Source organism: Plutella xylostella, chromosome 23 (genome assembly GCF_932276165.1).
Source record: "Plutella xylostella chromosome 23, ilPluXylo3.1, whole genome shotgun sequence".
Lineage (NCBI taxonomy): Eukaryota > Metazoa > Arthropoda > Insecta > Lepidoptera > Plutellidae > Plutella > Plutella xylostella.
Window position 1 is genome coordinate 10,770,140 of NC_064003.1, and position 22,413 is coordinate 10,792,552.

At 40.7% G+C, this 22,413-nt stretch overlaps 1 protein-coding gene across 1 annotated transcript; it reads right to left on the reverse strand.

The window, feature by feature from the left end:
- Positions 1 to 574: 574 nt before the first annotated feature.
- LOC105385177 (tetratricopeptide repeat protein 7B) lies at positions 575 to 19,831 on the reverse strand. Its single transcript, XM_048629631.1, has 18 exons — positions 19,571 to 19,831; positions 18,875 to 19,154; positions 18,002 to 18,122; positions 17,254 to 17,408; positions 16,512 to 16,617; positions 15,889 to 15,978; positions 15,344 to 15,445; positions 14,744 to 14,839; positions 11,874 to 11,982; positions 10,314 to 10,467; positions 9,925 to 10,054; positions 9,453 to 9,602; positions 8,627 to 8,830; positions 3,077 to 3,215; positions 2,514 to 2,655; positions 2,037 to 2,118; positions 1,457 to 1,562; positions 575 to 795 (listed from the first exon to the last, which is right to left on the reverse strand). The coding sequence occupies exons 1-18, from the start codon at positions 19,695 to 19,697 to the stop codon at positions 590 to 592; spliced, it is 2,499 nt and encodes an 832-aa protein (XP_048485588.1). The 5' UTR covers positions 19,698 to 19,831; the 3' UTR covers positions 575 to 589.
- Between the last annotated feature and the right edge of the window lie 2,582 nt (positions 19,832 to 22,413).

Here is a 22,413-nt window from a genome sequence, read left to right on the forward strand (position 1 = left end):
TCATGAAATATATTCTTCATTCCGAGGTCTGTAGATTGTTAATAATCGTATCATGGCATAAGTTACCGATACTTATATTAAGTGTACTTGATGCATTTTATCTACAGTTATAATCCCGAGATCCTCAGTAAGGGTTTTAGCACAAAACTGCGACGTTACATCGAAAAAACGTCTTCCCACTCAAAGGGGCGTGACTTCGCGCGTGTTTTGAATTAAACTATATAGCACTAGTTTCACCATAAGATGTGTTTTGAATTAAACTATAAATTGCCGCTAGTTTCACACTAGATGGCGCTGAGGATGGTGTATGTTACTAGAACTTCCATCGCGTGTAGATCATAGCAGTCTGATCTACGCTACGGAGCAACGCGTGACGTAATACGTGTTGCGAGCTCGCACCGCACAAATTTGTTGTTCAGGCACTAGTTTCACACAAGATGGCGCTGTTTAACTTAAAAGGGCATGACTACTTAAAAAAATTCATTGGTTTTCCTGGGATAAAGTTTAAAACGATATTGAATCCGTAATCATTTTGCCCAATTAAAGGATGATTTACAACAGCGCTGCACAGCACATATCACACTGGTGACTAGAGCCCCCAGTGCGAGTAGACGGCGGCGGGCTGCGCGCAGACGGCGGCGGCGGCGGCGTCGGCGGCGGCCGCGTGCTCGCCCCTCGCTGACAGCACCAGCGACAGGCGGCGCCACGTGTCCCCACGTAGAGGTTGCAGGGCCAGGGCGGACCGAAGGACCGATTCCGCTAGCCGGATCCAGCCGGTCTCGTAGTAGGCTGTGCCTGGGGGAAGATATACATGGTGTAAGCCACAAAGGTGACTAAAAAAGTGGCCATTTCACTAAGAATAAAGATGTTGAGATGAGATGAGAAACACATTAAAATCACAAATTCTTTCTCAAACCCGGGGATCGAACCCGCAGCCTGCTTCAAGACCTAGCTTGAAGCTAGTGTGTAGCTATGGTGTAGCTATGGTGTAGCTGTGATTCCACCGCTACACCATATATCCAATCACTAAGTTCCCGAAAATCCGCATAACATACCGAGATGCACGAGGCTATCCAGGTGCGTGGGGTGGATGGCGACAGCGTCTCTCATCAGGTCATGCCATCTTCTGAGTCCTAATCATGTTTAAACAACACTTTAAAATCACAAATTCTTTCTCAAACCCGGGGATCGAACCCGCGGTCTCCAGCTCTTGAAGCAGAGCGCCTACCGCTAGACCACACACTCCACTAACAACTAACTAAATCTCCCCATCACATACCGAGATACACGAGGTACGTGGCGTGGATGGGTTCTGCGTTCTAAAACAACAATTTAAAATCACAAATCCTTTCTCAAACCCGGGGATCGAACCCGCGCCCTCCACCCCTAGAAGCAACGCGTCTACCGCAAGACCACAAACGCTGCTAATAAGTTACCGAATATCTGTATAACATACCGAGATGCACGAGACTGTCCAGGTGCGTGGGGTGTATGGCGACGGCGTCGCGGAAGCACGCGCGAGCTTCCTCCCACTCCGCACTCGCTTCGTGCACTAGCCCGCGCTGTAGGGGAATAAAAATAAAGAGAGTTATAATAACCATTTATAATAAAAAAATACATAGCTTATGAGATAGGTATTGAGATTTATATATGTCCGCCTACGCTAGTTGTTTTGGTTATATCTTAGTCATACCTTAATCGATTTCAGATTGAAATATGTGATTTTAAAGCTTATAACTTGACTGGTTGACTTTTGGATAAGGCATTCTGGGGTTCAATCGACTGGAAATGTCTTCCTCTACAACCCAGTTAAAGGAATACATCGACTTACCAATCACCCTTAAATTACGGTCTAACCGAAAGAAGCCTCCCATAGTAAACTGTACCTTAAACATTGTAACCTCCGTAACAACATGGAACGTGTCATGTCAGAATGAAATACTAATCTGACTGGCTAATCCTTTCACCACAAAAACTAACTTCAGTTCAGCTCTAGTGTTTGTTACCTAAGAAGAAGTGAAATAGTAAATACTTACAGTATAAAGTACAAGATGGCTGTATGGTGTAAGCGCGGCGGCCTCCGCCACACAACCTGCCGCCGCCGTGATGCGACCCAGTCTGAGGACAATTTAACTTTAGTTTAAAATAATTATGTTTTATTTAAGACATGTATGTCTACAACGTTACAATATAAAGGGTGTTACAAAATATAATAACCCGAATAGAGGTGACTCGGTCTGGGGACTAGAGGTCATTCTAAAACGAATTTTAAAAATAAAAGAAAAAAAAATGTTAGCTTTTGCATACAAGGTGTTACATAAAGGGTATACAAAACCGAAAGCTACGTGTGCAGCATGTTATATCAAAGCCCGAATATAGAATCAGAATGTCACGTTGTCGTTTCATGCTGCACACGTAGCTTTCCACTTAGTATACCCTTTTTGCAACCCCCTGTATAAATGTTGTTGAACACATGACTTTTTGTAATATATATTTCCAACTTATTCCATTACCTCAAACACAGCTCAGCGCACAGCAGCCAGGCCTGCGCGCGCCGCCCCGCCAGCAGCTTGCTACAGGGCGCCCCCGACTGCGCCGCCTCCGACAGCGCGCGCTCCACCCTGTATACGCCCACGGATTCTGCGCGGAGCGATACTGCGGGGAGAGAATAGGTGATCGTGTATACTGGAAGTAACTTAACTTGATACAGTTATAGGATATTAGAATAAATGTACGGGTGACATAAAATATACGGTCGTAAAGGTCCCAAAATTCTTGATATACCTATATAAGCGATCTGAGTCATTGCATAGTCTATCAGCTTTTGCTACTCACTCACTGTAGTTATGAGAAGAATCCCTAGAGTTATAGAGCACCTTCTTTGGGTGTAAATACCCTATTTGTGGGCAGTTACTATTATGTCCTATTTAGATTGTGTAACATAAAATATTTTTAACGAGCATAAAATTATTTAATTTACTTAGGTATATTAACAATTCAAAAAACATACATCAAATCAAAACCACCGTCCACCCAAACAGACCCACACACACAAACGTACAACACCCCAACTTACCCGCATCTCTATTACTTTGCACGTCTTCAGGCTGTGAGTCCGATAATGCATCTAGTTCGGTGTAGCCGTTCTGTTCCATTTCCGACTCTGTGGAGCTGTTCAATAGGGCTAGGAGTTCCCTGGCAGATGCTAGCGCCGCCTGTTGAGTGATTTTGATATTATGGTTAGTTTAATGAGGTAGATTTTGTAAGTGGGATGGAAGGATACAGTTGAAGTTTGACTGAAAGGGAGACATAATTATATTTCAAGTATGTGCTCAAGATGAAATGTTTCTGGAGCAGTATTCTGGATATTGAGCGGGTTGATGAGGCAAAGTGTCTGGGTTTGCTTCTTGATAGCGGTTTAAAATTTGAAAATCATATCTTAAACATTGTTAAAAATTGTTTCTTTCGTCTTAAAGTATTATATAAAATTCGCTCCTTATTATCAGAAAAGGTGCGAATTACACTGTGTGAAGCATTGATTCTATCCAGACTTAATTACGGAGACACTGTTTATGGCCCTTGCCTTCTGGGTAGAACTCGACGTTTAATCCAGCGGGTGCAGAATGCTTGTTGCCGATTCTGCTTCCATGTTCCACCACGTAGTCATATCACTCCCTTTCTTAATAAAGCGTCCATGCTTAACATGGAAGCCCGTAGGCATCTACATATATGCAGCTTAGTTTTTGATGTATTAAAATATAAAAAACCAGAATATTTGTACTCAAAGTTTATTTTCTCTCCTTTTCATAATAGGTATGGTACTAGATCTACGCGTCCAATCTTGTCAGTTCCGAAACATGTTAGTGCCGCCTTTGAAGGAAGTTTCCGCTACCATGCAACAAAATGCTGGAATAATATTCCACCACCTTTTAGGCTTCTCAAAAATAAAACTAATTTTAAAAATAAAATGAAAACGTTTCTTCTTACTAAACAAAAGCTTTGAATATTGTCTTAGTTAATACATTATCCTTCATTGTAGTAAATACGAAACTACATAAAAAACTTATCTCTCTTGTTCCTAACACAGTCTGTGTTCGTTGTCTAGCTACGTATGGTGCGGAGATAGGTATGGTACTCCTTTACTCACTTAGTGCGTACCTGTTTTTTCTTCGTCTGTTGAAGAGTCACGTTCCAACAAAAAAAATTAATTATACTTACATATTTTTATTTACTACAAAAATGGTCTGTTTCTAAATTGCTTTCTTCTCTTTTTGACGGGTTTACACTTACATTAAATAACACTAATTTTACCTGTAAGTATTTTTACAGGGCAGGCAGTTTATGACGCTCTCGAAAATTAAACTACGGGAGGTAACTGAAAATCAGTGGTTTGTCCCTAGGGGCAAACATATGCGCTGAGTTGCTTCCCTTTTGGTCTGCTTCAACACACACATTTCCATAATTTGTGTACATAACTGTACTTATCTAATTTGTTGTAACTACTTATATGTGTTATGTTTAAGTGGAACAAATAAACGATTTATCTATCTATCTATCTATCTATCAGTACGAGCCTGGCGTCAATGGCGCTGTCCAGTTACAACCACGTGTTTTTGATATGTATTCCAGAAGGGCTAGTATGGGGCGCATTTAAGACGTGACAAGAGTTTTGCATCGCGCGCACTCACATCGCGCAGCCCCAAGAGCGAGCGCGACGGAGAACTTTTGTCACGTCTTAATAGCGCCCCGTACTAGCCCTTCAGGCCACCAAAAATGGTCGCTGCCAAAGTTCAAGCGTCACTATTGAAAATTCCTGTAATACAAGTTTGATCTGTCGTTTCAGACTTATAGAATTGTGTTTATAATATGTGTTTTTCCTAGTGATAGGCCTTCCTACAATGAAGATGTGTTTACGAATGTGTATGTTAATTAACGTGTACAATGTGCATACGTCGTATAGGAACACAACTAACAACCGAAACAAAGTTAAGTATATGATCCCCAAATAGATTTCAAGATATAATTATCATAAATTCAACATAAATTATAATATAAGAAGACAGCCCTAAAAACACATTCAAGATTATTATAATATTTTAGCAATGAATTATTAATATTTAATTTGACAAGTAACGCAACTGAATTAAGTGAGATCAAATCACAATAATTTATCCATTAATTTAATATTTTATTAGACAGTTTGGCACATGCACAAAACAGTAAGTATTTAAATAATTTCGACTATGTATGTATAAAGCAGAAACTACGAATATGTAACTAGGATTTTTATTACCTAAGTCGAGAAAAATACTTTTACGACTTTTCGTGGAATATGTTAACCACCACCATGCGCCGATAAGAGAACAAGGCTGCTTGCAATGTATAAATACCCCGACCGTAGCCAGAGCGTCCATTCTCATCCTGAACTCTGTAGTGTACGTTTATTGTGTTCTGCTTGAATAAAAGTTCCACCAAAGTCTTGAGTTTGACTATAAACCGGCCTACTCCCCGTCGTTGGTAAACTCAGTGCTTCACCCTGCCTGCACTCTTCAACTTCGAGGACCATCATCGGCAACCCCTGGAAGGCGGACTTCGAACCCCCGACTAACCTTCCACGGTTCTACGGGTTAACAGTCGTTGTACCGAGCGACCACGAGTTCAGTACTACTGGTAACGGGATCCGGAAGGAACACCGTCAGAACTCCGTGCACCCTTTGATCAAGCAACCCTTTGAAGAACCACCAACCCCAAACATTTAACTGGCGACCGTACAGGGACGTGACGAAGCTCAACGAGTATTGTTTCAACAATAAAATTGCACCACGCTTATTAAAAAAATCGTTAAATAAGAAGACAACTGAAGACGGCCAGAGCAAACAAAACAAGACTACAAGAAGCACATTCGGGCAGAAAGGACCACCAACTGAACAGCAAGGAGAGAATCGGGAGAGCTCGGAAGAGGAACGCAGCAGCTCTTCCTCAGCCAACATCATCGGGCAGCGGAACTACGTGACTAGTATGTCATAAGCCGCGTACAGACCGGCCACGGCAACGAACGCCAACAAACGAATTTCGTTGACCTTCGTTGCTGCAATCTGCCCTGTATTATGTATGATCAATATCCATCGTTGGGTGTTCGTTGGGTGTTCGTTGGGCCGGTCTGTATGCGGCTTATATATACGTATGTTAGTTGTATAGTAAGTTATAGATAGCAATATTTCGCTTATACTAATTAATTTTTTGAATTATTTAGTATTTCATATATGTTTTGTCTTACTTCCCTAATTATTATTCAATATTATTATAATTTTTTTTCATAATTCCTTACCTATCGTTAATTGAAACTTAATTATTAGGACATTTATGAATAATTACCTCATTAGCGTTGTCTACTTCCTTGCGATGTTAAGTTTTAACTACCTCATTTGTGATGTTTTACTTATATTTAAATACTATCTAATAAATGATAAATAATATTGTACTTGCCGCGTGCCATATTATACATTATTAATTATTATACTCACAGTCATACTGCAAAAGAGTTTATCATAAAATATGTATATGGGAAAGTAATACATTGGAAATTAAACTGTTGCCTATATTAAAAGCTAAACTAAACTTGTTTCCTAATTACTTATTACATTAATGTTCCTTAGTTTTATCGTTCCTTACTTTAGACGTTGGGTTTTAATCGTCAGATGAATTTAATAAACAAATATTACCAAATAAAATATTTTTGTTTTAATTAAACTACTCTTTATAATTAAGAACGTCTCTATAGTGATTTGTAAAACTGCATTATATGTCAGTTCTTTCGCATAACCGCAATTATCCTGTCGGTAAATGATTTTTACAGGATCCTTTTTTAATCATTCGTTATTTTGTCAATAAAAATTCAAATGGTTTTCTACATTTCACATATATTGCTGCAACCATTATCATTTAAATGAAGTTTATTACGTATTTTTTAATTGGTTAACCGTTTAATCAATGGTAGCCGTAACATATTAGTTATTATGTTCCATATAATAATTGAACTTCTTTTGGTGCCTTTTTATAATTAGGTCTTACACACACACACGCACTCACGCCTTGTACTAATGTACTCCCTTGCGGGGTAGGCAGAGGTGCATTGCTGCACCCACTTTTCGCCAGAGTGTTATGTTAGTCCCAATGTTATTACATTGGGGGCGGGCCTATTGCTATTTTACGGGCACATCCAAGACCCGAGAACAAATATCTGTGTTAAAACAAATATCTGCCCCAGCCGGGAGTCGAACCCGGGACCATCGGCTCAGTAGTCAGGGTCACTAACCACTGCGCCATTCAGTCGCCATTAGGTCTTATCCAGTTCTTATTAACTTATTGGCATTTTTTGGACTTATATAGTTCTAATTTTATTACATTTTTATAAGTAATATTATTTCATTACTATTTATGACCTTATTGCCGAATTTTACCGGTATATTTTAATCAATATGTCTTCTAATATTCTTAAGGGGAACTGTAGTATTCCTATCCCTTATTACTACTTGAACTACATTTCGGGTAGTTTTACCAGTGACCTTGGCCTTTTCGTACCTCGGTTTATCTTTTCCTTTTCTTTGACGAGTTGGCTAAACACTATGTCATCCTCAGAAAGGTTTATTACATCATTTGGGTTTCTCCCTGTCCATTTTACGATTTATGTATTTATACAATACAATACAATACAATACAATATAACTTTATTGAACAAAACACACAACATACATTAAATTACAAAAGGAGTAAGCACAATAGGCGGCCTTATCGCTAAAAGCGATCTCTTCCAGGCAACCTTTGGGTGAATGAGAGACTTATTGAGTAGAAGAGGAAGGTGTACACGTATTGCATTTAAATACTAGTGATATTTTTTATGTTTTAATAATAAATACTTAGATAGGTACATACATACAAATATAATAGATACTTAAATATATATACATACATACCATATACTTATATAAAGATTTATACGTAGGTAGGTACTATTAAATGATGGACAGATAATATTCCTTTACTTGTCTTTTGAAAGCAAAAGCTGATTTATACAGTTCTTTAGTAATCTTTGTGTGATCTCTCAAAAGTTGTTGCATGAATTGCTTACTAAAATCAATATCCAAAGTGCTAAATGAGTCAGTGTGCCCGAATACTACTTCAAACGGTGTGTAACCTGTCATTGAATGAATAAATAGTTTTATTGTATGCCATTATAGCGTATGTCATGTATCGGGATCCAGAAGGAACACCGTCAGACCTCCGTGCAACCCTTTGACCAAACAACCCTTTGAAGAACCACCAACCCATTTAACTACGTTGCCTGTAAGAGCGCGCTTTTAGGAATATAGCCGCCCATTGTTGATTGTTGCTAATATACTCAAGCATTTTTCACCCGTTTTGTTATTTTGGTGACGAATAAAGACATAAGCGCCCTATTGAAACGCCACGCGACCCTATGAAGCGCAAAGCGTGGTGAGTCTAATCACAGTATGCACATCCGACGCGACTCGTTGTTACAACAGACGTTCGTTCGTTCGTTTCGTTTCGCGTCGCGTGTGCATAATGCGTTTCAGCCTATAGTCTATTCTATTATAAGTATACATACGTCAGGCTCCCCCCACTGCAGCTGCAACATCGCAGCCGCAGTAAGCGGCCAGGGCGCGGCCGGGTAGTGGTGCCTGGCGACGGCCGCCGCCGCCAGCGCCCGCCCGCCGCGCGCGCCCGCCGCCCCGCACGCCCACAGCGCCGCCGCCACGCGCAGCCCGCCCGCGCATTCCGCGCGAGCGTGGAGGCAGCAGCGGGCTGCGTCCTGGGGGGTAGATGATTAGGGTGATGGATAAATAAAATACTTCACAATTAATCGTAGAAGTCTCGTTACGTCTTATAGGGGAAGACGTTGATTAGGATACTGGATGAAACACTTCTACTTCTTCAGTCTATAGCAGTTCACTGCTGGACCTAGGTCTCTCCTACAGGACGCCACTGAATGCGAGCTAAAGCTTTCTGCATCCAATCTTTACCAGCCCTCTTTTGTAGCCTAGCCGGAGGGCGTTCTACACTACTACGACGTTTACCTAGTCGCCTTGTCCTCTCCGTTTAACCGATTGGTAATAGGTCATTCGACAGATCTATGTGAATTTACATAAAAAATATAAACAATAAATCGTTTTCTCTCTGAAGGAACACATAAAACATGACGTAATTCGAAAGTCTATACAGAAGTTACCGACATAGCTCATAAAATCTGTAATATCATGTGCCGAAGAATCGATGACCAGTGCAGTAAATGAGTTCTGGAGTGGAGACTACGAGCTGACAAGTGAAGCGTGGAACATCGGCCCACTGTACAACCGGCTAGAGTGGCCGGTAGTGGCTGGATGACAAAGACCGTGGATAGTGTTGTGTGTTCATCATTGGCCATAGTATCTTACCATAGCCTCGTTGAGCATGGCCTGGCGCAGGTAGTGTAGCGCGAGGTGGTAGAACGCCAGGTGGTCGTTGTTGTCGAGCTGGACGGCCTTCAGGAGGTTTTGTAGGCTTTTCTCGTTGGAGGCTTCTTTCTCGATGCGCGAGTTGGTTCTCTGTTGGTAGATGGTAGGGGTTTAGTTTAGGTTGTAGGGTGATATTTGAAAGAAAGAAATATTGAAAGGAAAATACTTTATTGCCACAAGCAGAAAATACAGTTTCAACAAAAAAAAAAGCTTTAGGTTGCAGAATGATGTATTTGTTTAGATATAAACCCAAAATATTGCGGGAAATAATGGTTACCCCGCTTAATGGGAACCCTGCTTAAATTGGGTCGTGTATGAAATGTCCCCACGTAACATTTATGATTAAATATAATTACCTAAATGTCTCGTTTCGCATATGGAATGAGAGATGAACTAACACTGATGTACTAACCTGTGCTTTCATCTGGTATCCTATGCCGGTGTACAGATGGCATCTCGCTAATAGAGGTCCGTTCGTTTTCTGTTCTATCGCCAACGCTTCTTCTGCTAACGCTATGCCTTCTTCCAGCTGAAAATGAATACTTTGTTACATACAAGCTTTGTTAAGTTATAATAATTATTGACGCTTATGTAGAATACTGACTTATTTTGTTTCATATCATAGAACTGTAAATATGGCAACCTGTATGTAGGTACCTACATCACACATGGGCAATAACAGTTTTTTCTAGAAAGTAGGTAGTAGTACCTATACCGCAAGAAAACTACCAAAACCCGAAAATAGACACATTTCAGATATATTTTTTATAAACAAGTAACCTTTTTTTTAAATCTTATTACCTAATTCTTTCTCCATTTTCTCGACTTACCTCTCCCATATTATAGCAGGTGTTTGCTCCCACCAGCCTCAGAGGCGCGTCGTCCGTGGCGAGGGTCTTAGCATGGCGCATCACCGACACCGCCTTCGTGCCCGCGGTCCATGCTGGGCTACCTGCTATAAAATACATGCATACATTAATATTTATGTAATTAGAAAGAAACATGAAGAGTAACAAGTCTCATGTACCTACACCTTACCCCCCTGTTTACTTCTATTAACCTCACTAAGTATAATCCTATCACTATGTATACTTACCTTATGCACAGAAGAGCTACTTGATAGACTTGAGCGTCTCCTCAACTTGTGCATTCGCTATATCTTTGGCCTGCGTAAGTATGATCACGTCACTGAATTTCGAAATAAACTCAAGTGGCTCAATATCCGACACCGAAGGAATGCCCATATTTTATCTCTCATTCATAACATAGTTTATAATCCTTGTGCCCCATCCTACTTAACAAAACGCTTCACGTACTTCGACTTCTCTGACCGTCCTCAACGGTCAAGTCGAAACCTTCTCTTTCGTACCCCAGAGCATAATGCGGCAGGGTATTCGGATTCATTCACTGTGACAGCGGTTCGCTTGTGGAACAGTTTACCGCTACATATACGGCAGACAAAGTCTATAGACATCTTTAAAGCCAAAGTTCGTCAGCACTACCTCCAAGTGCAGAACGATCAACAAAATTGATTTTTAATATGTTTTATTTGATGATGATGATATTATATTATATTTTGTATTATTATTATGTATTAGGTATATTATAATATAATGTAGGAATATATTTATTATGTATATGTATATAATTTGTATAGCTATTATGTATAAGTAAGTATATCTCTGTGTCTCGATTAAAGTAAATAACTTCTCTCCTCTCAGCCTATCGCACTACCAACCACTTTCTCGACATCACCAAAGGTTAACTGGTAGAGAATGCTACTAGCATTAAGTTCGCCTTTGTACAATGTTTTTATGTGCAATAAAGAATTTATAATAATAATAATATGCTTACCTTCTTTTAAACTTACTATGCACCACTGTCTAACCACCTGCAACTCTTATTGTTACTTTGCCTACTGGTTCTCGCGACACAGGCTGTGCCTAGTGCGAGACTCCTTCTTACTGCTTTCTATTTTACTCTGTAAACCAACTTACCTGACTAATTCTATTTCCTACTCCACTACTACCTACCTATTGTTCATTTCTTGTATACTTACCTTCTTACATGGTGTCAATAAATGATTTTGATTTGATTTGATTTTTGATGTATTGCTGCCATCTCACGAAATGGTTGTTTGAAAGAGAAATAAGAATTGGAATAGTTTTTAACTTTGCTCGTTATCAATATAAATATACAGGCTGTTGCAAAAGTGGTAAGTACACAAAGCCAGTGGAAAATGTTCTTTTTCCCGAAATTCCAAAAGACGTAGAACAAAAGTTGCTAAAATTTACTCCCAAATTCACCTCTTTTGGTCATACTACAATTTTTAAACCCCCTGTAGGTATATAGAATACGTACCTTGCTGTGTGCTAGGCGGCGTTGCGGCGGCGGCGGCGGCGGTGGCGAGCGCGCGCTGCCGCCACGTGTGCGCGCAGCCGAACGAGAACTTCATGGCTCGCTCCAGACTCTGATGATAAAGTATGTGGATCAAATTAATGTTACAACATTTAGGTATTTATAAAATAAGTGAGTGATACAGTGTTACAGTGATAAACAAGAAAATTAAAAGTAAGAAAGTAGCAATAACATATCAAAAAACGCGACCGCATCGCTATAAAAATTCGCCGTGGACGAGAGCTCTAAAGATACGGATATGCAGCTGGCTGCGCTGCCGGATGTCACATTTATTTATTTATTTCAATAACTTAGTCTACCCTTACAGCTAAGCCAATTCGATAGACAAGTTTACAATAAAAATATAACTCTCAAAACAGTATAACTAAAAAACTCAAACAATATAACTCTAAAAACAGAAATTAGGTACTTAATACAAATAGGTATTTAAACTATGTAAGATATCCTATATGCTAATAATACTGTGAACTGCCTCTCAGTACATGTAAACAAGTCTATTTGGTCGGCGAGCTCGTTGAGACGGTGCAGTGCGCGCGTCAGCGGGGCCCGTTCCAGTAATCTTGTTCGGCCACATGGTACAGTCAGTAAACGCGGCTGACGGCGCCTATATACGAACTCATTTGGTACGGACAATTCTATCGTTTTTAAAACATCCATGTTTGTGATTTTGCCGGTTAGTACTTTCCACAAATACGTTACCAAAGTAAGTTCCCTCCTAACCCTGAGCTCATAATATCCGACCATGCCCAGTATAAACAAAGTGGGATACATGAGTGGGTAGAAAGGATACACCCCGTATAACTTGTTGTACAAAAACCTTAAAAATTTATTTTGTATTCGTTCTAGCATTCCTACATATTTGGCTTCATGCGGAGCCCAAACAATTGCATTATGCTCCATTGCGCTCCTCACCAATGAGTTATATAAAATGCGTATCGCACTTACGTTAGTAAACCCTTGGGCTCTTCTGAGTACAAATCCTAGGTTCCGAAACGCCCTTTTGCATACTTCTACGATATGGTCTCCAAATGTGAGTTGTGAATTAAACTTTACTCCTAAGTCTTTAATTTCATTCACCCGTACCATTGGAGTGCTATTTACGCTGTATGTGTACTGGACAGGTTCCTGAGCCCTAGTAAATGAGAGCACTTTACACTTAGAAGCGTTAAATTCAAGGGAATTATCTTTTGCCCACTGCACTACCCGATCGATGTCATCCTGTAGCCGCTCAGCATCTTCTGGCGTATGAACCGTGGCTGCCAACTTCAGGTCATCCGCAAATAGCAAGCATTTAGCGTGTTTCACTACTTTGGGGAGATCATTAATTAATATTAAAAATTCTAGCGGCCCAAGGTTACTACCCTGGCTTACTCCCGTTAGGGTGCTATACGGGTCTGATTGCCAACCCTTATACTCCACATACTGCTGCCTACCTCGCATGTAACTGGCAAAGAACTTTAAAAGTTGTGTCGTGCAGCCTACCGTAGCCAGCTGCCTTAGCAGAGTATCGTTATCCACCAGATCAAAGGCTTTCCGGAAATCGAAATACGCTGCATCAACTTGAGCTCCGGCATCGATAGCAGGCACAACATATGTCATGTAGCTGAGTAGGTTGCTGGTGGTACTACGGCCAGCCCTGAAACCATGCTGCGCATCATCCAGTTGAACCCTTACTTGTTCGCTGACACTCTTGTGTATAGCCGATTCAAGCACTTTCCCAGGAGCAGATAGGACAGCAACCGGTCTGTATCCATCCGCTTGGTTGCTGGTTCCTCCCTTCGGTACTGGAATCACCCGTGTGATCTTCCACCTATCCGGGAATGTGGAATTTCCTAAGCATAAATTAAATATATGCCGAAGTGGCTGTGCTAAAACCTGCCTGCAGTCCTTTAAAATGTAGGCGGGGATTCCATCTGGACCAGCCGAACGTTTCGGCTTTAGGCTCGCTAGAGCTTTCATTACCTCTGACCTATGTAAGGTAGAAAGATGTATCCTCGCACCTGCGTTCACACCTCCTGCATCCAACACAGCCTTATCTACATTAAGTTCCGCCTTTGTTGTCCCATAGACAGAATAAAAATATTGGCTAAATTCCTTTGTTGACTCCTGTTCTGTTAATGGAATCCCGTCCTTAACTAATTGACCCTTATTGCCACGTTGACCCTGTGATTCCCGAATATAGCTCCAAAATGATTTTGGATCCTCCGCTAACTGCCTCTGTGGTCTAGTGGTAGAAGCTTCGCTTCATGACCCAGAGGTCCCGGGTTCGATTCCCGGGTGGGACCATCAATTTGTGTTTCTAAATTGTGGTTCTAAGTTTGGTTAGGACATAGAAGGCTGATCACCTGATGTCCGAAACAGTGAAACGATCCATGCTGTCGGATGGGCATGTAAAGCAGTCGGTCCTGCGCCTAGCTCTCTCCAGTCGTGTCGGTCAATCCGTCCCATTGGGCTATGAGAGTGATGGAACAGAGAGTGCTCCTGTGTACTGCGCACACACTTGGGCACTATAATCTACTCCTGCGTACATGGCTGATCTCAATTGAGATTGGCCGCCGTAGTCGAAATTCGGCTAGGAGGACATTATCATTAAGTGGCTCTGCATCCGATAGTTGTACTGATCGTGATGTACATGGCGTCGCGTCACGCTTGCTTGACGTTCTGAGTGACATTTCAAATCATGGAAATCCATGTATAAAAGCACCGGGCGGCACGCTGCGACTGGGTTGACTTTACTTCTCCGTCTCACCCACTCGTGTGCCCCAACCTTAGAGATAATTAAGTATGTCCAACATTGTTCACTTTTAATGTACCTCTAGCACCAGCTGCAGGTGCCCCCAGCGCGCGGCCGCCAGCGCCAGCAGGTCGCCCACGGCTCGCGCGGCGCGGAGGGAGCTGCCGCGCTCCACCTGAGGGGAAATTGAGGATTATGCCTATATAGGTATCTATGTGAAAAAGTGGTTTGAATAATGTATGAAAAGTTAAAAAAATTTAGGAAGTTTTCTAGATTAAAAATCGTGTCGGTTTTAAACACAAGTGCTAGGTTAGACTATGCTTTCTCACGGAGGTGAAAGGGTTGGCCAGTCAGTTTAGTTGGCAGTTGCTGACTGCGTACGTAAGTAGCTGAGATCCATCACAATTTCTACCGGGACATCAGTGAACATGGGTGATTCTAATCCAATTTTATTCTATTCACCTGGCTCTCTCGGACGGAACCTTTGTGCATTTGGACCATTTCCCACCACACTGGTCCACTACGGGTTCGTAGGTCCCCACATAGATCCCTCATATTTCCTCATATCATCATCACATCATCATCCTGACCCATCACGTCCCCACTGCTGGGGCACGGGTCTCCTTCCAATGAAGGAAGGGTTTAGTGCGGGTTGGTGGACCCTCATCTAGATACTAACCTCAAACTCGGCGCTCTGCGACAGCACGGCGGCTCTGACCGCCATCGCCTCGCTCACGAGTAGTAGTAGCACTATCTCTTCATACACGTTCTGTGGCACGAACTGTGGAGGAAAGGGAATGATGACATGTTATAGAAGTAGAAGAAAAACGACACATTTGACAATTGTAAAATATTTAAATAATATTGTCTGTTCTGTGGCACTCTTTAGGGTAGTACCATAATCAAAAGTGGACTATTACGTGCAGATACGTACACAGTAGACCTGTTGGAACCTTGCTTCGAATGTCTTTTAAGTATGATTCGAATTGACACATATAATTTTTAATTTGGGCGATATTTAAGTTATTATTCTGAGTTACATCACCTTTCGAATAAAACATTACTGTCAAATGATAGCAGTGTAAATTTAAAATTTTAAACTGTAGTGAATCGGGTATCGAACCGAATGCGCCAAGTTTCTTCGTGATCAATGTACATAATAACTTCCTGAGTCACCTTTACGGCTTTCTACCCCACTATTTAAACACCCTGTATAGCTCTGACCTGGTTGATGCTGGTGTACTTGGCCGGCGTCCACGGCCCGGGCGCCGCCTGCCGACCCCCAGCCGAGGACACTGACGGGATCTTGTACTCCTGCGGATAAAATAATAGAGTTGAATAGGGTTGTCACCGAGGTATGGAATAATATTGTTACTTAAAATAGTGTTGTTTCCAAGGTATGAAATAGTAGATTGTTGATTTATTTGCGCACGTATATAATCAAACATAGCTCTTTATCACTATTATCACAATTATCACTTGCGTCCACAGACACTCGGTGTTTTATATAATGTGCCCTACTCAGCATGGGCTCTATAGAAGCTACCTTTTTTGTAACTGACGGTCGCCTATTATTCATTGTATCTAATATACAAGTATTTTTTGTCCATTCTTTAATTTTAGTGATTAATAAAGAAGTAAAGTCAAAGTCAAAGTCAAAGTCAAAAATTTTTATTCATCGTACAAATATAAAATTTTCTGATGAACGTCAATTTTTACAAATTACTCTCCGTTCGGATAAGGGGGGGCTCTTTCTGTCTAAGGAGAAGAACGGAGGCAAGAAACTCCTGAGCCATCTTTTCAAAAAAAGAAGAAGAAAAGAAGTATTCTATTCTATTCTGTTCTACCTGTCCATTAGTGCCCCTCATGAGTAGTTCTGCTAGCTGTCGCGCCAGAGTGAGTCGAAGCGCCTGCGTCCACTGACACTCGGTGGCGCGAAGCATGGAGCGGTATCTGTGAAAGTAATTATATTAAGTAAGTTGTAAGTTTCTTTTATGTGTGTGTGTACAAATAAAGAATATTCTCTCTCTCTGTCTCTCTATATTATAATAATAATAATAATAATATGTGGGGACATCTCACACACGGCCATCCGACCCCAAGCTAGGCAGAACCTGTGTTATGGGTGTCGGACAGCTGATATATCTACACAAATACAATGTAGATAGATAGATACTAAATATAAATATCAACACCCAAGACCCGAGTTCAAATATCTGTCTTTAAACAAATATCTGCCCCAGCCGGGAATCGAACCCGGACCTTCGGCTCAGTAGTCAGGGTCACTAACCACTACGCCATTCGGTCGTCAATATATTAAATAGTAACTATCAACTTAATTTAAAAATCGCTTTATGAAACTTTGTAAGAGAGATTGAAGAAAGATGTGTTTTTTTCCATGTCTGGGTTGAGTGTAACTTACGAATTACGATAATTTATGCAAAATCAGGTAGAGGTTTCTAAGCGCCACAATAGACCAATAGCAACAGAGCAGCATAGCGCGAACTAATAGCGTCGCGCGGTCATGCCGCACTCTTCAATGGGACCTATAAAGTGTATTCAATCCTTCGCTCTAGCTATTAAACCTACCTATCTATAGCAGCCTGCGGTCTCCCCGCCTTCAGATGTAGGTGTGGGGCTCTCTGTAAAGCCGCCTCTAGCGTGGGCCCGGCGCGGACGGCCGGCGCCGCCGTCTTCTGAAGGTACAGGAGCGTGAGGTCGCTGGCTAGCTCGAAGCTGCGGACCTGGGGGTGGTGGAATGTAAGGTTATGAGGTGGTGATATCACTTTATGAGTAAATAAGGGAGTGCAAAATAACCTAGGGTGGTAGAATGGAAATTTTGTAGGTGGTGATGTCAGTTGAGGAGTAAATATGGGAGTGAAATATAGGAGCCTCTCTGAGAGACATATCAACTTGCTTGCTATACTTATAAACCGTCGAGGAGTCTGGAACTGTCAATTTTTCACTACGATGTGGTGTTAAACCCTAGTTTGCTTTGTCAGCAACACAATAAGAAATAATGAAGAAATGTAAGATAAAAAACTGAAAGTTTTGTGGAACTCCTTGGTAGTGGCCTATATCCAGTTAAGATTGAGGGCAGTAAGTATTCAGTAAATTTATGCTTGCTCAATTTTGAAACAATATCCTATCACTTGCCTTACGAGCATGTGTAATGTTGTTATCACGTGGGCAGACTTAAAGTGGCTCTAAGCTTCAAAGTACTGGCAAATTACCTACTACATCTGTTTGCCACTACAACTTTTCCATTTCTTCTTCTTCTAGTGCCTCTCCACTACTACTTTTCCATTGCTTGTAAGTATATTTACTAAATCCTCACCATATCAGCCTCCCTCTCAGCCGCCTTAAACCGGCTGGAGGCGCCCCCGCCGCCCGGCGCCGTCTCCTCCAGGCAGAGCCCCTTGATGGCGTACGACTCCGCCACTATGCGGAGACTGCGGCTATGGATGAGGCGAGGATATGGTTAGCTTCATCGGTGGATAGTCAATCAAGTTTGCACTTTGTGATTTTTACATGTAGTTGATGTTACAATAATGGGCGTTTGTACGATAATATGCGGTTTGCGAGTTTGTCAAGGTACAAAAGTTTATAGCTACTATGATGAATAATACATACAATATGAAGCTAGCAGTTGATTGCATGTGTGTGATATTGAATGGCACAAGTTTGGGGTTTAATCTATTGCATATTTTTTACACTGATCTAAGTAGAATAATACCACATAATATGCTCATAAATGGTAAATTAAAACATCATTCTTGATAAATGGACTTGCTTGTACTCATTCCTCAAATGGTAATATTGCTAACATTTCAAATAGATTGTATTGTAAAACAGCCCTCATGGTGTATATTAATACACAATATTAATTGATGTTATAACAATGGGAAAACACCCAAAAATATATACTACAGCCATCATCACTTGAAACTATATTTAGAATCACATGATCTTACAATGCATAATTTAAGTGTTTCTAGTGAGCATTGTTAATGTGAAATGAAGCTATGATGAGTCATCAATAGTGTACAAGTGTTAGTCATTGTAAACAACATCTTCTGAGGATTACAATGTTCAAAGTATAATAAATTTTCAATCATTCAAAATTCAGTAATTTACCTTTAAGAACAGTTAGAAATCATGTGGTTTTTAAACCTTTAAAATGTTATTTGTAATAGCAAATAATACTTACATAGGCAATTCTTTCTCTGTCAACGTATTTAGCTCGGCAAGTTTGTAATTCTTCAACGCATCATCATAAGCCCCGCAGGCGTAGTTCAGCTTGCCGAGTAACAAGTGAGCATCAAGAGCCACTCCGGCCTTCTTTCCGGCCTCATCGGTGGCCAGTGTGAGGTATCCTCGAGCATCTGACAGCTCCCGCTGGGCTCTCTCTATGTTGTCTCGTATTGGTGGCCATTCCTCCAAATGTGCCTCTAACTTGCCCTCGCCAATCAAGAAGTGTGCTAGGCTTTCTGTAAAATAAACAGATTGACTTGTTGTAGGTTGTGGTAGTTTGCATTGTGTAATGTTGAGGTTATGTTTTTATGATTGTAATTAAAGTAATTATAATGTAATGTATTAAAATTAATGGATATAGCAGTGAACCAGGAAGCCATTATAGTAGCCAGATAAGTATGAAAATATAATTATTAAGTATACAGACGTGCAGTGGTCTCCATAACCAAAAGATACTTCTCAAGAGCGGTAAATACATAGTACTAATAGTATAATACGTTTAAAACCAAATAAAACAACAGGATTTAAAGTGCTTAGCTCTTATAGATAAGAAAACCTTGAATGACATGAATGCCTCTAAACAGTACTTAAACTAATGTAAACGACTGGGTTTTTCTAGTGTTGTGGCGGGTATCGGCAGGAGCTCACTCACCGTGCTGGGGTGACCTGGCCTTCAGCTGTGTGGCCAGTTCCACAGCCTTCTTCCAGTTGGACTCTTCTCGACATTTCTCTATCTCCGTCTCGTAACTCCTGACGGCGTTCTTACTTCTCGACGTCATCTCTCGGCTCCACGGCTGTTCTCACACCTCAAACCATCAGAAGCAGGCGATACCTCACCCAAACATTACAAAACTCTTTCGAAATTGCAAGGAAAGAAGTCGCGAATCCTAGAAGTCGAAGTCTAATTTTGACACTGACAGTGACATTGACAGATTGTTGATTGAAATGACATCATTGACAGATGACAACCATTGACAAAAGAATAAAGAGGACTTGGCATAAAAATCGGTACTTAAAAATATATCGTCGTCTCTTTTTAACTTATTAGTGTTATCGTACGTAAAAAAGGACAACAGTAGTTTTGTCTTTGCCTAAAATTACAACATTGCGATCGGTCGCCATGTTGATTGACCAAGATTGACATCCAAACACAAGGTACTTCAGCTGTCAAACAATTTGTTTGTTTACATTTTTTAAGAAAAAAGCCGCCATTTTAATTGACACCAAAGTTTAGGTAAGCGCATTTTTTTCTTTGATATGGCATGTCCTCTCTTTATTCTTTTGTCAATGATGACAACATGTAGCGTTCCGTTTGACGCAGTCGCGTTTTATATGATTCCTTGTCACAGTACCCTGATATAACGATATATAACGATAGACAAGGCTATAAGCCTCGACAATATAATACTAAAGACTTGGTTTCGACCTTATATTTATAAGAAAATTTGAAGATTACAACGAAAGACAAGGCCTTTGGCCTCGAACAAAATCACATAGAAGACAAAATTAAATAAGACCAGGCGGTATGGGATAATGCCCTTAGCCTTTTCCGTGAAAAGGAAAAAAAAATACCAAAAAAAAAAAAAATATGATTCCTTGTTGTAAGGGTTGGATGGAAGTCAACTACGAAACTTAATTCTTAGATTTCGTACGTAGGTATTAACGCATTGTTCATCAATCATCATTTTGTAATCAAGGTAGGTATCGGTAGGCATATATGCTACATTGTCAGGTACCCACTTTAGTTTCAACTCATTATTTTCTCTAGAAGGCAACATTTTATTAGAAAGACACTCCGTTCACGTTACATACCTCCTTACCTATAAAAGAATTAACAAACTACCTAACTTTTACCTCATTCATTTTCTACAACGACGACACTACGGATAGCATCTACTTTACCTACATTCGTAACGTTTAGGTACTGTCACGTACCTGTGTAGATACCTACATACTAGGTTTACCCATCGTTAGGTAGGTAGGTACTACTAGGTACCTTACGAACTTTAGGTAACACACTTAGATTTAATAATTGGCATACAAGTATGATCGCTAGCTACCACTCTGCAAGAAGATCCCCCTCTCAACGAAAGGTACGCTCTCATTGAAATCAATCTTAATTATTTCAGTGTAAGTACTTACATGAAAACTTATAAAAGGTAACGCAGTTACAATCTTAACAAGTGTTTTACCTACTTCTTGTGTCGACCTACCGTATCTATGAGTTATATTATATCCACAAATCCATACCCAGCATTTCCTCGATGAAGGCCTGTCGATACTAGCGACATCTCCGGCTTGCACCGTCAGCGGCGGATTACTTCACCGGCACAGTCAACGCAAGGTCAAGTGCTAAACCTACCTGCTTCCTATTCAAGTTGGGAAGACAAAGGTGAGTAAATAAGTTTAGGACAGGTTGGAATCGTTTCGTAAGCAAACGTCGGGGAGACGCTCTTTTCCCTTCCAGAAACAACTTGGTGTTAATGAGCTGATGATGATGATGAGAGTTAAGTTCACTCAATATATTTATTGCTACTTATTGTGTAGTCATAGCTTCTTCACGCTTGAATTAAAAGAAAAATTTAATAAACGGACTCGTTTAAAATTTTCACAAAAGAATACAGACCGTAAATTCACAAAGAATAACGCTACGCTTACCCGCAGCCTTGGCCTCAGCTTAACCACTTACCCGCTAAGCGTCCGAGTGTCACCGGCTGAGCTCCGTGTCCAGCCAGGCGCGAGGCTCCGCGGATTAGATGCAGGCTGTCCACGGCCAAGGTAAGAGTTTCCGGACCAGTGAATACCTACTTTGTTAAGTTTTTAGCGGGCGAAAATTGTTGTCGATGTATTGTAAAACACTGCAATGTTAATAATTACATTGTTATGGACATTATAAATAAGAGATTTACCTAGAGATCTAGTTAGGTATAAATAAGAGTTATCTAATGAAAGACAGTGGGTAAAAACTTAGCGTTAGGACGCCTTCCGGCTCGATGAGCTGGACCAGCCATGTTAAATAAACAATAACATAGGTAAAAGCGTAAGTAAGTATACTACCTACTTTAGGCTGAAAGAAATGTTTTATTTCCATGAAAGTCCATTCATAGCTAGCATACCTAGTTACCTAGTTGAGGTCTGCTACTGAAAGATGATTGCCCAATAATATTGAGAAATGGCCCATTTACGAACAGCTTCCGCAGTCGTTAACCTTGGCCTTCCCAAAATTCTACTGAATGGCCCATATTTCCTTATTAGCATACTGTAGGTCCTACTTAAGTATGCTAAGCAGGAAGTACTAGTTTTTGAAGCTCCTGAATAGTTTACTTTAAAGTTTTATATAATAGTTTCAGGCTATGAACACTTAACAGCTCAGTTTTATGACTTGTTTTACCAAATCGTGATAGACCGCTACCTATGCCGTAAAGGTAAGGATATCTAAAATTTATTTAGTTTTAGATGAAAACCCTACTGTTGTTTGGTTATCTCAATGCTAAT